General features: G+C 29.6%; 1 protein-coding gene and 2 non-coding genes across 3 annotated transcripts; 2 read left to right on the top strand and 1 right to left on the bottom strand.

Moving 5' to 3' along the window:
• The first annotated feature begins 1,018 nt into the window (after window positions 1-1,018).
• LOC110106631 (MADS-box transcription factor 16-like) lies at window positions 1,019-12,143 on the top strand. The gene is made up of 7 exons (XM_020836580.2): window positions 1,019-1,500; window positions 1,575-1,641; window positions 1,716-1,777; window positions 2,040-2,139; window positions 10,285-10,326; window positions 11,838-11,882; window positions 11,964-12,143. The coding sequence occupies exons 1-7, from the start codon at window positions 1,313-1,315 to the stop codon at window positions 12,141-12,143; spliced, it is 684 nt and encodes a 227-aa protein (XP_020692239.1). The 5' UTR covers window positions 1,019-1,312.
• A 1,101-nt stretch (window positions 12,144-13,244) lies between these two features.
• LOC114579221 lies at window positions 13,245-13,405 on the bottom strand. Its single transcript, XR_003700131.1, has one exon. It is a non-coding gene; the product is annotated as a U1 spliceosomal RNA (small nuclear RNA).
• A 1,534-nt stretch (window positions 13,406-14,939) lies between these two features.
• LOC114579222 lies at window positions 14,940-15,100 on the top strand. Its single transcript, XR_003700132.1, has one exon. It is a non-coding gene; the product is annotated as a U1 spliceosomal RNA (small nuclear RNA).
• The last annotated feature ends 16 nt before the right edge of the window (window positions 15,101-15,116 follow it).

Genomic DNA, 15,116 nt, shown 5'->3' with positions numbered 1-15,116 from the left:
GACACTAAAGTTTCTATATTATAATACTCTAAATTAATATAGATATTTATTATAAAATACTAATTATCAGATTCTATGACTAATCATATTATTGCTTTCACCATTTAGGAGAAACCCTAGCTGTACTATCACAGCCAAGAAACCCTATCATTTTAGTCTTATTTATAAACTTTTGTACTTATTATTATTTTCATTAAATGATCAAATTACAAAAATATCATTTTTTGTACAACACCTTTACAAAAACATTAAAAATAATTTTAAAATCTTATAAACTGAACTAACTTATTAAACCACTAATATTATATTAAAAAAAACAATATTAATAATATTTTTAATCTGATTTTTTTTTTACGAGAAAGCACTGTTCATAGGTCAGTGAAAACCCCGGTCGACGTAGCATGCAACCCACACCAATTTACACGGGCCAAGACTTAAGGCTTTCACTGCCTGTCAAGGGATTCGAACCAGGGACCTCGGTTTTGCCCAGCCGGCTCTTCACCACCCGGACAAGCAGCGGTGGGTGAATTTGATATTTAGATGTTATATAAACAAATAATAAAATTTGTAATTATGTGATATATATACAAATCCCCCTTAGAAATTTGTATTTCCAGAAAAGAGATTAAGCTACAGAAGTCTGACCTCCCCCCCTTGTTTTCCTCAAATGGCGTATCAGTAACGAAATTAAACCAGCCGAACGCGTACTTATAGCAGTAGAAGAGTGCGATAAAGAGCTTAAAGCTGAGAAACTGTAACAAAAATCAGAGAAAGAGAGAGAGAAGATTGAGAGAAAGGAGAAAGTAAAGTGACCTTTGCTTTAAATGGAAGAAAAACATCACATGTTATCTCTGCCCGCAACTTCTTTCACAAAAAAGGCAACTCTTTCCGTTCTAAGAAACTATAGCTTTTGCTTCCTGCTCTGTAAATGGAAGCTCTCCATTTCTCTCTCTCTTTTTTCTTTACAGTTCTCTTCTTAGTTTTTTTTTTAATCCAAACTGTTAACATAATGGAGAATTAAGCATTAAAAAGAGCCCGTTTAATCAGAATCTAAAACAAATTGGATAATCAATCGATCCAAGTTAAATATTAAGCTCTGATAGATAGTTACTGTAAGTGCATTTCAATGGAACAATCAAAACTGAATTTTTAGTAAAAAGTTAAGCATAGAAGAATATTCTCACTTGTATTAACCACCCCCTTTCTCTCTCTCTCTAAAAAACTGATCTTTCTCTTTCTATTTATATGAGAGGAGGAAGAAGAAGAACGATTGAGAATAAAGCAAAACAGAGCAAAACAGAGCAAGACAGAGATGGGGAGGGGGAAGATAGAGATTAAAAAGATAGAGAACCCAACGAACAGGCAAGTGACATACTCTAAGAGGAGGGTTGGGATCTTGAAGAAGGCCAAGGAGCTCACTGTTCTCTGCGACGCTCAAGTCTCTCTCATCATGTTCTCCAGCACTGGCAAGCTGGCTGATTACTGTAGCCCTTCTACTGAGTAAGTGAACCATTTCTTTCTCTTCTTTCTCTCTCTATGTTACTTTGTGATGATGAAAATATGTGTTTGGACAGTATTAAGGGGGTATATGAGAGGTACCAGGTTGTTACTGGCATGGATCTATGGAATGCTCAATATGAGGTAAGAGCCATTGTTTCTCTGGTCTTTTTCTTCTGTATATTTATGTAAAAATCTTATTTTTATGAACGGAGCAGAGGATGCAAAATACACTGAAGCATCTCAACGAGATCAACCAAAACCTTCGCAAGGAGATTAGGTAAAGTCTGCTCTTTTGAGAGTGTTTCTGCACTTCTGTTTTGTATTGATAACAATGAATTATGTAAAAATAAAATGTTGATGAAAATTTATTTGATAAATATGTAAGAAAATAAGTGATTTTTCTTGGCAAATTAACCTTTTTTCTATGATATTAGATGGCACTTACCAATGAATTAAATAACGCTAAGTACATAACATTTGTGAAATTTACTATGATAGAAATATGAACAGATTTTGATTGGGTTGAATGCTGAATGCAGGCAGAGGAAGGGAGAAGAACTGGAGGGGATGGAAATAAAGGAACTGCGCGGTCTTGAGCAAACTTTGGAAGAGTCTCTAAGAATTGTTAGACAGAGAAAGGTGAACGCTTCTTATTAAACTTTTTTTTTTATTCTTCAATGGTGATTATTTCTTAGCTTACATAAATGTTATTTTTTGTTTCCATTTATAATACACTGCAATAGGAAAGATTATTTTGTTCAGAGTCAAAACGCATTCGGAGGTTAATTCAGACGTCTCACATCATCCAATACATTGTGCATTGGATGATGTGGCTCGTCAAAATTGGCCTCCGGACGTGTACGGACACCGGACGTAATAATTTTTCCGGCAATAGATATGAAAATTTTTATTTTAGCATATTTCGATACAAATTGCTTCAGCATGGAGTTTATAATCGTTGGATTTGTGTTGATATCAGTGTAATAACTAATCTCAATGAGTATAAATCCATCCCGACTTACACGTTGAGATAAATTTCTAAGTTGATAGATAACTAATAAATCCAATTTTTAAGCTAATTAAGTAATAATAGGACTACTTAATTTAGTTTGGGATGATTTTCTTACTGCTTCTTAAAGTAAAATTTTAGTACAAAATTAAAATTTTCATACTAAAAAGTTAGACAATTTTTTTATTTTATTTTTTATAGTAAATTTTTAAGATAGAATTTTTAGTTTAAAAAATATTATTCTAGAAAAATGGTTTAAAAAATGATAAAAAAAAAACTCTCTCAAATAAAGTATTAGCATAGGGTGCTCATCATTAGGGGATGATAACTAGCAAGTACAATAAAGGCTGTCCTGTTGGGTCCCTCGTTCAAGAGAATGTCTTCTATGATCTGATGGGTCTGTATCCCTCTTTTACCATCTCACAATATTTGGAAGCTATTTTGTATATGTAAAATTTTAGTAAGGAACATTATTTAAATATAATAAAATAAAAGAATAATTTACAGTAAAAAAATTTTTGGTAGCATAGGAAAATTAGTTTAGCTACTTTGGTAGTAAAAAAGACTTCCTCTATTAAAAAAAACATTTAAAAAATAGCTAAAAATATTAGCAAAAAAAATATGATTATTGTCTTAATAGCAAAACAGTTAGAAAATTGTCCCAAACAAATTCTAATTATATAATATCTATAAAAGTTATATAACATAAAAAATATATGATATTTTTTTCAAATTTAAAAAACTAACATGTGAATTTTTATTATTTTTAAATAGCATAAAATTACATATGTAAAGAAATTAAAAAATAATAAAATTATTAGCTTTAAAATATAAGAAATATTTACTGTACTTAACTTTGCATGTATACTATATTTACGTGTCCCCCCTTGCATGTAAATGAGAATTTAACTCTTAATAGGACAATCAAGAAAAAAAGATTATTGTAGCCGACCCCATGTAGTGAGATAAAAGCTTAATGTTGTTATTATTATTGTATTGTCAGAACAAGTTACAAAAGTTGACTCGTCCCTAGATTTAAGGACCGTCAAATTATAAGAGTTTAGAAAGTGTATTGGACTTCGTGTGATGACAGTTGAGCATAAGTTCGATCGATGGTCATCAAGCAAAAATCTGATAACATTTGGTGAGTCGAGAAATATATTTATAAAAAAATTAACTAAGTTTTATTGAAAACCGAAATTAGATGTACGTTTTCAGTAAAAAAAGCAATTTTAATAAGCATTTTTTATTGAAAATGCAAATCTAATTTACATTTTTGCTACTTTTTAAATTAAATTTTAATTAAGCTCATCTTACTTATTCATATTTAAATAATACTCCTAGTTAATATTTTATATTACACATATTTGTTTTTTTTTTAATGGATATCTCAAACTTTCATTTTGCGCATCGAAAGCATGGAAGCTATATGTATTTGATTAATGCATAATTTTTATTTGCAAAATAGGTATTCATTATAAAAATTATTAACATATTAATAAATAGTAATACATTGTAGTTTAGATGCAACAATGATGTTTTAAATAATAATTCCTTCTTAGACTTCCCATTAACATTAGCTTTATGCGTCAGAAACTCATTAATTTATATAATAATAAATTAATAGGATATGCATAGCTATAATCAATCCTTTCTATTGTTATGCATTTATATATCTAATATTTAAATCTTTATTGTAAATTATATAACAACTTTATGCATAAATATATGCATGAAAAGAATTATTTCACTTTAAATAAATTGATGTTTATGATATTTTTATGTGGCTTAAATATTTGAATTTTATATAAATACATTATAAAAAAATTAGATATCAGATATATAAATATATAGTGCATATGTTAATCCCTCCATTTTTTTTATATCCAATGCTATGTTACTTGAATCATAGGTAAAACAGATGAAATTTTATCAGTTGAATATTTAGGTGACAAAAAAATTAACTATGGTACACATTCATATGGTAGCATTAAATTCTCTCTCTCTCTCTCTCTCTCTCTCTCTCTCTCTCTCTCTCTCTCTCTCATTGACAATTCATCAAAATTCTTATAGAGGTATGTATTGAATGCATATCATTTAACTTCTCTTATAACAATTAATGTGTGGCATATTCCACCTCTAGGGATTTGTTGGGTTGTTGAATCAATTTTTTCATGTGCATATATCAAATTATATTTTTTTGAAAGGCTATATTGATAAGAAAGTTGTGCAATAGATGCCAAAAAAATTTTAGACTTTGAGCAAGCTAGGACTTCATTTGGGATGACTTTCTTGCTGATTTCTCAAGCAGCTTTCTAGTATTAAATTTTTAATCCAAAAAAAATTATACTAAAATGTTGTTTTAGCAAGCAATAAGAAAGTTGTCACAAACAAAACCTAAATCACAAACTCACGCACACACCCTAAGATGTCTTGATTCAAAGCCTAAGCTTCGAACTAACAGGCTAAAATCAGCCGAATAAGATGCCAAACTTTAGTTGGCCTTAACACAACTAATGAATTTTTAGAAAATATAAATATAAAATATACTTAAAAATACTAAAACTTTAGTGTTTAGTTCCAATTTTGAAGAAGCCTAAATATTATAACTCACTTTTTCTCTTTCCCATTAACTCATCTTTTCTCCTTCAATTTCTCTTTTTTTCCTTCACTCATGTTGTCTCTTTTGTATCAAGATAAATTAGCTTATAGATGGACTTGAAATTTTTTTTAATAAAGAAAAATTATTAATTAATCAATTTCAAACAATAATAATTAATTATTTAAATCTTAATTGATTTAAAATTAAAATTAAATTAATTGAGAGAAATAAAGAATGAATAAATAAATCTGACTTTTCAACAAAAGATTTTAATTGGTGATAAATATAAAATAAAAGTAGATATTTTAAGTAAGCTTTTATATAGTATTTGTTTAATTATATTTATATTTTGCTCATATTCATATAATGGGGATATTATCAACAGAATTCAAGTTAGATTGCTGAAGTGGAGGAATGCTTCAGACGTGTTGTGCAATAGAAAAGTCCCCCACAAACTTAAGGAAAAATTATATAAGATGGTTGTGAGTCCTACCATGCTTTATGGTGTCGAATGTTGTCCATTAAAAGAGAAGCATAATACTAAGTTAAGTGTTGCAGAGATGATGATGCTTAGGTGGATGAGTGGTTTTACCCTTAGAGATAGGATACATAATGCGCATATACGTAAAAAGGTTGGAGTAGCTCAAGTGGAAGATAAGATTAGAGAGAGTCTCCTTAGATGGTTTGGCCATATTAAACGGAGGCCTTCTGATGAACATGTCAGGAAAGTTGAGGTATTAGACTTGACTTATATTAATTAAAGTAAAGGTAGAACTAAAACTACTTGATTAGAAAATGTTAGAAATGATCTTTCTTTATTAGATTTAAATGTGAATTTGACTTTTAACAAGACATAATGACGAAAAAGGATTCATGTAGCCGACCCCACATAGCAGGACAAAGGCTTGTTGTTGTTGTATATTTTGCTCATATTTGATTGATATTTAAATTATCATAAAAATTAACAAAAAAGGTCAAAAATTTAATTTTCAAGATGTAAATCATAATGAACACTATTACTTTGAATTTAGAGAGTATTTAAATCTATGATGAAAACTAAATTCATGAAGAGATAATAAAATTTAAGAGAAAAGGCTCTCTCTACCTTTCTCTCTCTCTCTCTAAGACAATAATGAAAACAACATCAATCGGCATTGCAAAGTATTTGATGTTATAAAGTATGTTGTTACATACTTCTATTATAAAGTTCATCTTAGGAGAAGTGCATTTGACATTGCTTTCATGTTGATATATAAGATGATCATAAAAGGGTGAAATTTGATGATTGATCATTAGGTTGTAGCAATTGATGTGATTGAAGTCGTTGTGTAGTTCAACATGATTGTTGATGTGATAAGATGACATAATATTAGAGACGCATCATTTAGTCTTTTGGTGGCAATAGGTGATGAGATCATTTTTGTCTTTGGCAATGCATTCAATGATGCTATTATGACGGGTGAGATTAAGGATGTAAATGACTAGAGTCAAGCTTAAGTAATAGCTAACTCAAGCTTGACTTATCGGTCTTATATTAGGCTTAAACTGGAGCTTAAGCTCAATTGGAACTCATATATTGAACTAAAACTAAGTTCTTTTATCAATACTAGGCTTGAGCTTAAGTTTTAAAAGCAATACAAAATGGGGGACAAAGGCTCTTCATTCTCCACCCAAAACTCAATCCCCAAAATTCTTAAAACCCTCAATGATAAGTGAGGAAGTTGCAATGAGAGCTCATTGGAGAAGACATCGATGGAGGTAGCAATGTTTGAAGAAGATTTCATAAGACTTGTGGTCTATCTTATTTAAACTAGATTTATGAGGAATAAGGAGAAATAGTAAGGGTGTCAATTATTGACCCGACCCAAAAAAATTCATGTTCGGGTCAACCCATTTAACAAATACATCAGGTTTGAGTTCCAATTTTTGACTTGTTTGACCTCACAAGTAGCCCCCGCGTAGGTGCCTTGCCCGGGACTAGCATAAATGTGTAGTTGTGCTATCGGTATTTGCCCACAGTCAACACACTCGTGATAACATGGCTTCGATCCCTCCCACTCACAGTCGCGCCATTGTTGGCACCCGCTCTCGCATCTGAGCAATCACGCACTCAAACAATCCTTCCCTCGCTTACAGACATGCACTCCTGCACTCGCCTTAGCCTACAATAGTTTTCTCATAGTCCAACATGTAACCCACACTCGACACTCACATTCTGTGCTCTCGCATTTGAGGGTTAGCGAGTCAAGTTAGGTCAGCCTGGTAACCTATCGAGTTGGGTCTGGGTCTGAATTTCTAACCCATTTATCTAATCAAGTTGAGTTCAAGTTAGAACAATTAAAGAAGGGTCAGTTTTGAGTTTTACCCTAACTCGGCTTGAAAATCCTTTTTAACTCCCCTAAGAGATTGTTAGTCAGAACTGAAGATAATCGAGCTGCTTGACGAGATAACAAGCCAAGCCTTATCAAACATAAACTTTGCCTCATATAATATATGACTCGTATTATGAATAAAAACTCAAATTCGAGCTCGTACATTGATAAGCATAACTCATGTGCTCATTAATGAGCTTGTTCCCGAGCCACCTTGACTCACCTACACCCTTAAGTAAGGCTTCATTTAGGACAGCTTTCTTTTTGCTTTCTAAATTTTTTTTTTTGTATAAAAATTTGTAATTCAATAAATTTTTGTATTAAAATGCTTCTTTAAAAAGTAATAAGAAAGTTTTCTCAAATAAAGCCTAAGGTTATCATAGATAAGAGATGGGTGCCATTAGATGTTCGTGAAAATGTAATGACCATCATCATATATGAAAATTATGGCATGTAAATATACTGTCACATCCCATAATCTAATTTGGAGTAATCTTTTAAATCAGTATAGCTTCAATTAAATGAAATAGTGAACAATCATGTCATAGTAGTATTATTCAATCCATAAAGAAATCATATTAATTGGTATAACCAAAGCCTCAATAAATCTGTTAGAATAATATCAATGTAAACAAATTATATGCAAGAGTATATATTATATCCAACCATAGTAGATTAATCACACGCTTAGTGTATACAATAGATCATATACTTTGTATATCTCCTAATTAGTAATAATAAATTAGTATGCAATATAGTTAATCATATCGTAACAGTATTGGTATCATTAGTGACAATAACAATAGAATATTACTATAATAGTAGTAGTAAAATTACGTTACAGTAAATATGTATAATGATAGTAAGTTGATATAATATCAATAAAGTCATATAGTAGCAGCAAATCATTGGCATGCATTTCAGTAATCATACTAAAATAAATAAAAAGCCCTTACTAACAGAGTATTGTCAATAATTCGTATTAATAACATGTTCGCTTAATAAATAGAGTTGTCACTCTTTGCATATTAGCACAGTAATAATTTCTTATAACTCTCAATCAGTGAATCAGTAGAGAATAACATCAAATCACAATATTTAAAGGAAAGCCCGTTAGTCTGTCATCTTGTACAAGTCAATTAGTCTTTAATCAAAGTTAGTGAATAACAAGCCTTTCTTATTTCCATACATTTTATTATCACAATATTATAACAGCAATAACAATCAACTATCACCCATTCATATACCATATTCATTCTCAAAGCTTGTATTAACAATATGAATAAATATAATACCTACTAAGTACAAATGTATAGTTTTAAAATATAAGCAAATTCTCACAGAATACGTGAAATATTTTTTAAAGATTTTAATCGTACAACAACACTATTTTTCAAAATCCATATTATTTTATATTAAATAAAAACCACACAATTTTAAAAATCCTAGAGAAATTTTTCAAAAAATATTCAAAATGTTTAAAATCTCAATCTCTATAACATATAAAAAGTTAACCAATAAAATTTTTTCCATTGCAAAGTTATCCTTATTTTTAAGCAATAAAAATATTAATTTAATGAAAAAATTAAAAAAAAAATCACCTCATATTTTTTGTTTTTAAACTGAGATATGTATAATATGAACTACCTCAATTCAGACAACTTTTCCAACTTGGCTGACGGCTAAAAAATGCTTCTCCCCCTCCAAAACCCTCTCCTTCGATCTCTCTCTTGCTCGACTGGCTATGACGCTCGAATGAAAGTAATAGTTGATTTATTTAATATTTAAATTGTATATAGTGGCATAACGCTACAATACTATCAACTAGCATTGTGACGTTATTACGTTAATTCATTTTCCAAAACCCCGAAACTATAGAGCTAAAATGTTACTATTTGGCCCTCAACGCTATTGATGCTTGAACACCCAATATCACCTCATATTTTTCTTTTTTTATCTGAGATATGTATAATATGAACTACCTCAATTCAGACAACTTTTCCAACTTGGCTGACGGCTAAAAAATCCTTCTCCCCCTCCAAAACCCTCTCCTTCGATCTCTCTCTTGCTCTACTGGCTATGACGCTCGAATGAATGTAATAGTTGATTACGTTAATTCATTTTCCATAACCCCAAAACTATAGAGCTGAAATGTTACTATTTGGCCCTCAACGCTATTGATGCTTGAACACCCAATACTTAGGCCCTCAAATAGTAAAAATTTAAACTTTTTCTCAAAAAAATATCCAAACTCCTGGGACTCATTCCAGAAAACACACATATATTTTTCATATACAACAATACTTCCAAATACATGAAAAAAAATTAAAACATAAAGTGTCAAAGTTGTAAATATTAAAATTACTTTTTTGAGTTATTATATATACTGAGGCATACAAGATACTTGTAGCAAGTGTCATCAAATATTAATTCATTTATTATTATTATTATTATTATATAAGATGTGACTTGCAAGGTTATATTTGGTCTTTAGGGGTCAAAAGGCAATGCAATCGGCCTTGTCATGCACGAAATTTAAGGCACCATTATAGTAGTTGACAAGAAGTCAATCTTGTAATGTAATCGTTGTCATCATATGAAGTATGGATTGGTGACATTATTGCCATAAAAGTTTATTATCTTTCATTCCAAATCATCAATCCTTCTTTCTACAAATTAATTAATGTTTAAGGAGAAAATGCATAATACTCTATACTTAATATTTTTTTTTTTACTTTCTGCTTACTTAAATAGAAACAACTATCTGACAAATTTTACATGATTTGATTGTTTGGTAGCAGTATCATGTGATCGCCACACAAACTGACACTTACAAGAAAAAGGTAAGTAGAAACAAACACATTGTTCTGTTCATTTTCTTGTCATCTTTAAATGAAATGTTCAAATCTTCTCTTTTAAATAAAGGATTTTATTTCCCCCCAAAAAGAAAATAAAGGATTTTGAATTATTTTTGTCATAAAAACAAAAATATTTATGCTGAAGATTTATGAAGTTGACCAAAGGAATCTCAGATTTGCAAAAAATGCTTTCATTTTATGCTATTTTTTTTTTAAGTTGGTATATTTTGATTCATGTAATTGTACAAATATTATACTTTTTGTTTGAAAATTTGCAATTAAAGTTGTTGTATTTTTGCATAAAAAGAATAATCATTTTATAAATCAGTCCTTTTTTTTGAAATTGTAAAGAAGAAATATTTACAAAAATTAAATTTTGCTATGCTTATTTATCATTAAATGAGGATAGAAATATAACAAATGAAATAGGCCCTTGCACCCTTTTATATTAATGATGGTATAGATATAATTATTTTTTTGCAAATAAACTAAGTTCATAAAATAATATGAATCCATTATTGAAGTCCACCATTTGACCAATCAATCAAAGTGAGAAGTCATTCCTTGTATTTAGTGTGGCTTTTGGTGTGGCCTATTGTATGGTGTAGCTTTAGTGTTTTTATATTGATAAATAATCTCTTTTATTGAACAGATAATTTTAGAGAATAAGAAAAGAATTTAGGGCATACAATGATTTATTGATTTATGAAAATTATGTTATGGATTTTGATAAAATTATATTAGGATGAAGTTAAGCATCATTATTATTACAATAATTTTAAAGTAAATATAAATAATTTTAAATTCATTATTTTAATTATTTAGTATATTTTAAGGATAATGATTTTATATGCCCTTTAAAAAAATAATAACTTGATTATTAGTCGTAATTTGTATTGATAAAAATTGAGAGTTAATGATCTAATGATTATGATTGAGAGTTAATATTAGATTAATGATTAATTTTAAAATTTAAGAAATGTAATATAATTTAATAAATTTATTATAGTAAAGCTAATGATTTTTTTTTCATGTATTATTATTAGTAAAGCTAACGATGATTACAATAATAATCAGTTCTGAGGAAGAGAAAAGAAGATTAGAGATATAGAGAGTGGTGTGGGAGAAGCTTAAGAAAATAAGTTAGGAGGCTTATTGTAGCTTCTCTTACAAAAATTAGAGACCCCTTCTCTCATTTTCAATATTATATTTTTTAATTTGGTGGTGTGATCATTCCTTCTATAATATCCCAAAGAAAACTCCTTTTTTGTGTTCTCTTCATATTTTAGAAATTTCTTTTTTTTTTTAAATTTCATTTAATGATCTTAAACAGGCAATGGTCAATGTAATATATACTTATATACATGCTCTCAAAAAATTTTGTAAGAATTATATTTCATATATGAGTTCAATATCACAATTATTCTCACTAAGAAAAAACTTCAATTTTTTCAAAGTGAATTCTAGTAATCTCAATCACTTACATGTATTTGCAGCTTAAAAGCACTAGGGAGACCTACAGAGCTCTAGTACATGAACTGGTTAGTATTCTACACTTCCCTTACAATTCCCTTTTAAGAAAAAGCCTCCATATTTAAAGCTTCAAGCTTCCATGAAAGCAGGAGATGAAAGACGACAATCCGAATTATGCTTTCAGTGCAGAAAACCACAACAGAGTCTATGAAAACTCGATTCCAATGGTGAATGATTGTCCTCAGATGTTTTCTTTCAGGGTTGTTCAGCCAATCCAGCCAAATCTGCTTGGTATAGGATACGAATCACATGATCTTAGCCTCGCATGATATGAAGAAGTCTTATAAACTTTATGATTTGATGTTGTGTTTAATAAGATTGGAGAGACTAACGATTTGTGAGTTCATGAGATGAGTGATAGATTCAGAGAACTATCCTTTCATTTGCTTGTTCAGTTGTTTCTATTTCAAGTTTGGTATGTTTATGTTTTTCAATGTGTTTTTGAACTTGATAGCTATATGAGTTTTTGTGTTTTGGTATGGATGATAAAGAATATAGTGTATATAAGAATTTTTGTTTGATTAGTTAAGAAGTTCATATTCAATTTGGTCGTTATAAGAGCTGATATTGAACAATTTTTTTAAGTCTTTCAGCTAGTTTTCTAAATAAGCCAAATAAAAACAGCACACACACACACATGTGCACACATACGCATGTATACACCATCAAGTCTATCTTACTACGTAGGGTCGGCTACATGAATCATTTTTTCCATTGTGCCCTATTAAGAGTCAAATTCTTATTCAAATCTAATAATTAAATGTCATTTTCAATACTTTCTAACCAAGTCTTTTTTATGTCTACCTCTAGTTTTCTTAACATAGGTTAGATCTAATACATGTAATCTCATAACTGAGTCATCGGAAGGATGATGTTTTATATAACCAAATCATCTAAGACAACTCTGTTTAATCTTATTTGTCATTGTAGTTACTACAAATTTTTCTCATATATACTCATTTAGTATTGTCTCTAGGAGTAAAGCTACGTACTCATCCACCTAAGTATCTTCATCTCTACAATACTTAATTTTATGCTTAATGGTCAACATTCTATACCATAAAACAAATACATATTGTAATGACATGTAATTTGACCCAAACAACTAATTTTTTAAGGAACCATTTTAAGCCAAATTTGGAAAGTGCCTTGTCATAACATTTATAAGGTTGGGATGAAGGGCTTTTCTTTAAATGGATGATTTGTGGTATAATCCTAGTTGTAGCTTGTAACTTATTGATTGAATTACACCGACAGGTAGAGGGCAATGACTCTTAAATAATTATTGAAAGCATCATGTTAAAATAAATGATTTATAGAAATAAATGAAAGATAAGATGAGATTGACATATTGATAGTTTTTTTTTTTAGTAGGGGCCGCGCGGATGCGAACCCCCCTAACACAAATTATGACGTCCACTCTGCCACTTGGGCAGATGGTAGACCAGCGCCCCTTCAGAGTGCAATGATGGTCACGGGTCTAGGCCACAGGCATTGCTGATCACCCGTTAGACAACGTCCAGGTAAGTATAATTGACATATTGATAGTTATTATAGATAACAGATGTACGAAAGAAAAACACCACATTAAAGCTAAATGTCATGCTTTGCTTTTAATAATTATACTCTTAATGATATTTACCTCAATAAAAGTACATTAAACTGATTGACAGATTGATAGCTCATTATAGCATTAATATTAATATAACATACTGACATGATTCATTTAATGATAATACTTTTTACCGTATGTCTAATAGCATGATAAATCTCTTTTAATTTTACTAATCATAATGACTTTATTATTGATTTTTGAAATTTTACTGCCTATATTAAGTGATGATTGATATTGACTAGAATTAAACATACATATTAATTTTATATTGAAAGTAGTTATAGAATTTTGGTTTCGTGCTGAGTTTTTGTAGCTCATTATATGTGGTTTAAATAATTTCAAGTCGGGGAAGGGATCATGACCACTTGGAGTGAGGTTGACAGTGATCCTTAAGTTCTCTTTAAAATTTGTTATGTATTTTCTTTTATTTTTTTTTAGTTATGAGCTTATGGTAGATTATTGATTATAGTGATTTCGTGGCTAGTGTAAATGATATTTTTGTGAATGAATAGCAAAATATCTTGATGTATATGATTTTAGATGCTTTCGCTAGTAATTATTTATATTTATATTTTATAGAAGCTCTGCTATAGTCTTAAAAAGATAAATAGACAATTCTTCAAATTGTGATTTTTGGACGTTACACACATATATCAATAATTATTTAATTATATATATATATATATATATATATATAATTAAATAATTATTGATATATGTGTGTAACGTCCAAAAATCACAATTTGAAGAATTGTCTATTTATCTTTTTAAGACTATAGCAGAGCTTCTATAAAATATCAATATAAATAATTACTAGCGAAAGCATCTAAAATCATATACATCAAGATATTTTGCTATTCATTCACAAAAATATCATTTACACTAGCCACGAAATCACTATAATCAATAATCTACCATAAGCTCATAACTAAAAAAAAATAAAAGAAAATACATAACAAATTTTAAAGAGAACTTAAGGATCACTGTCAACCTCACTCCAAGTGGTCATGATCCCTTCCCCGACTTGAAATTATTTAAACCACATATAATGAGCTACAAAAACTCAGCACGAAACCAAAATTCTATAACTACTTTCAATATAAAATTAATATGTATGTTTAATTCTAGTCAATATCAATCATCACTTAATATAGGCAGTAAAATTTCAAAAATCAATAATAAAGTCAATATGATTAGTAAAATTAAAAGAGATTTATCATGCTATTAGACATACGGTAAAAAGTATTATCATTAAATGAATCATGTCAGTATGTTATATTAATATTAATGCTATAATGAGCTATCAATCTGTCAATCAGTTTAATGTACTTTTATTGAGGTAAATATCATTAAGAGTATAATTATTAAAAGCAAAGCATGACATTTAGCTTTAATGTGGTGTTTTTCTTTCGTACATCTGTTATCTATAATAACTATCAATATGTCAATTATACTTACCTGGACGTTGTCTAACGGGTGATCAGCAATGCCTATGGCCTAGACCCGTGACCATCATTGCACTCTGAAGGGGCGCTGGTCTACCATCTGCCCAAGTGGCAGAGTGGACGTCATAATTTGTGTTAGGGGGGTTCGCATCCGCGCGGCCCCTACTAAAAAAAAAAAACAA

This window comes from Dendrobium catenatum, unplaced genomic scaffold (genome assembly GCF_001605985.2).
Source record: "Dendrobium catenatum unplaced genomic scaffold, ASM160598v2 fragScaff_scaffold_231, whole genome shotgun sequence".
NCBI classification, from domain to species: domain Eukaryota; kingdom Viridiplantae; phylum Streptophyta; class Magnoliopsida; order Asparagales; family Orchidaceae; genus Dendrobium; species Dendrobium catenatum.
The sequence above is the reverse complement of the archived record's forward strand: the minus strand, read 5'-3'. Positions and strand labels throughout refer to the sequence as shown.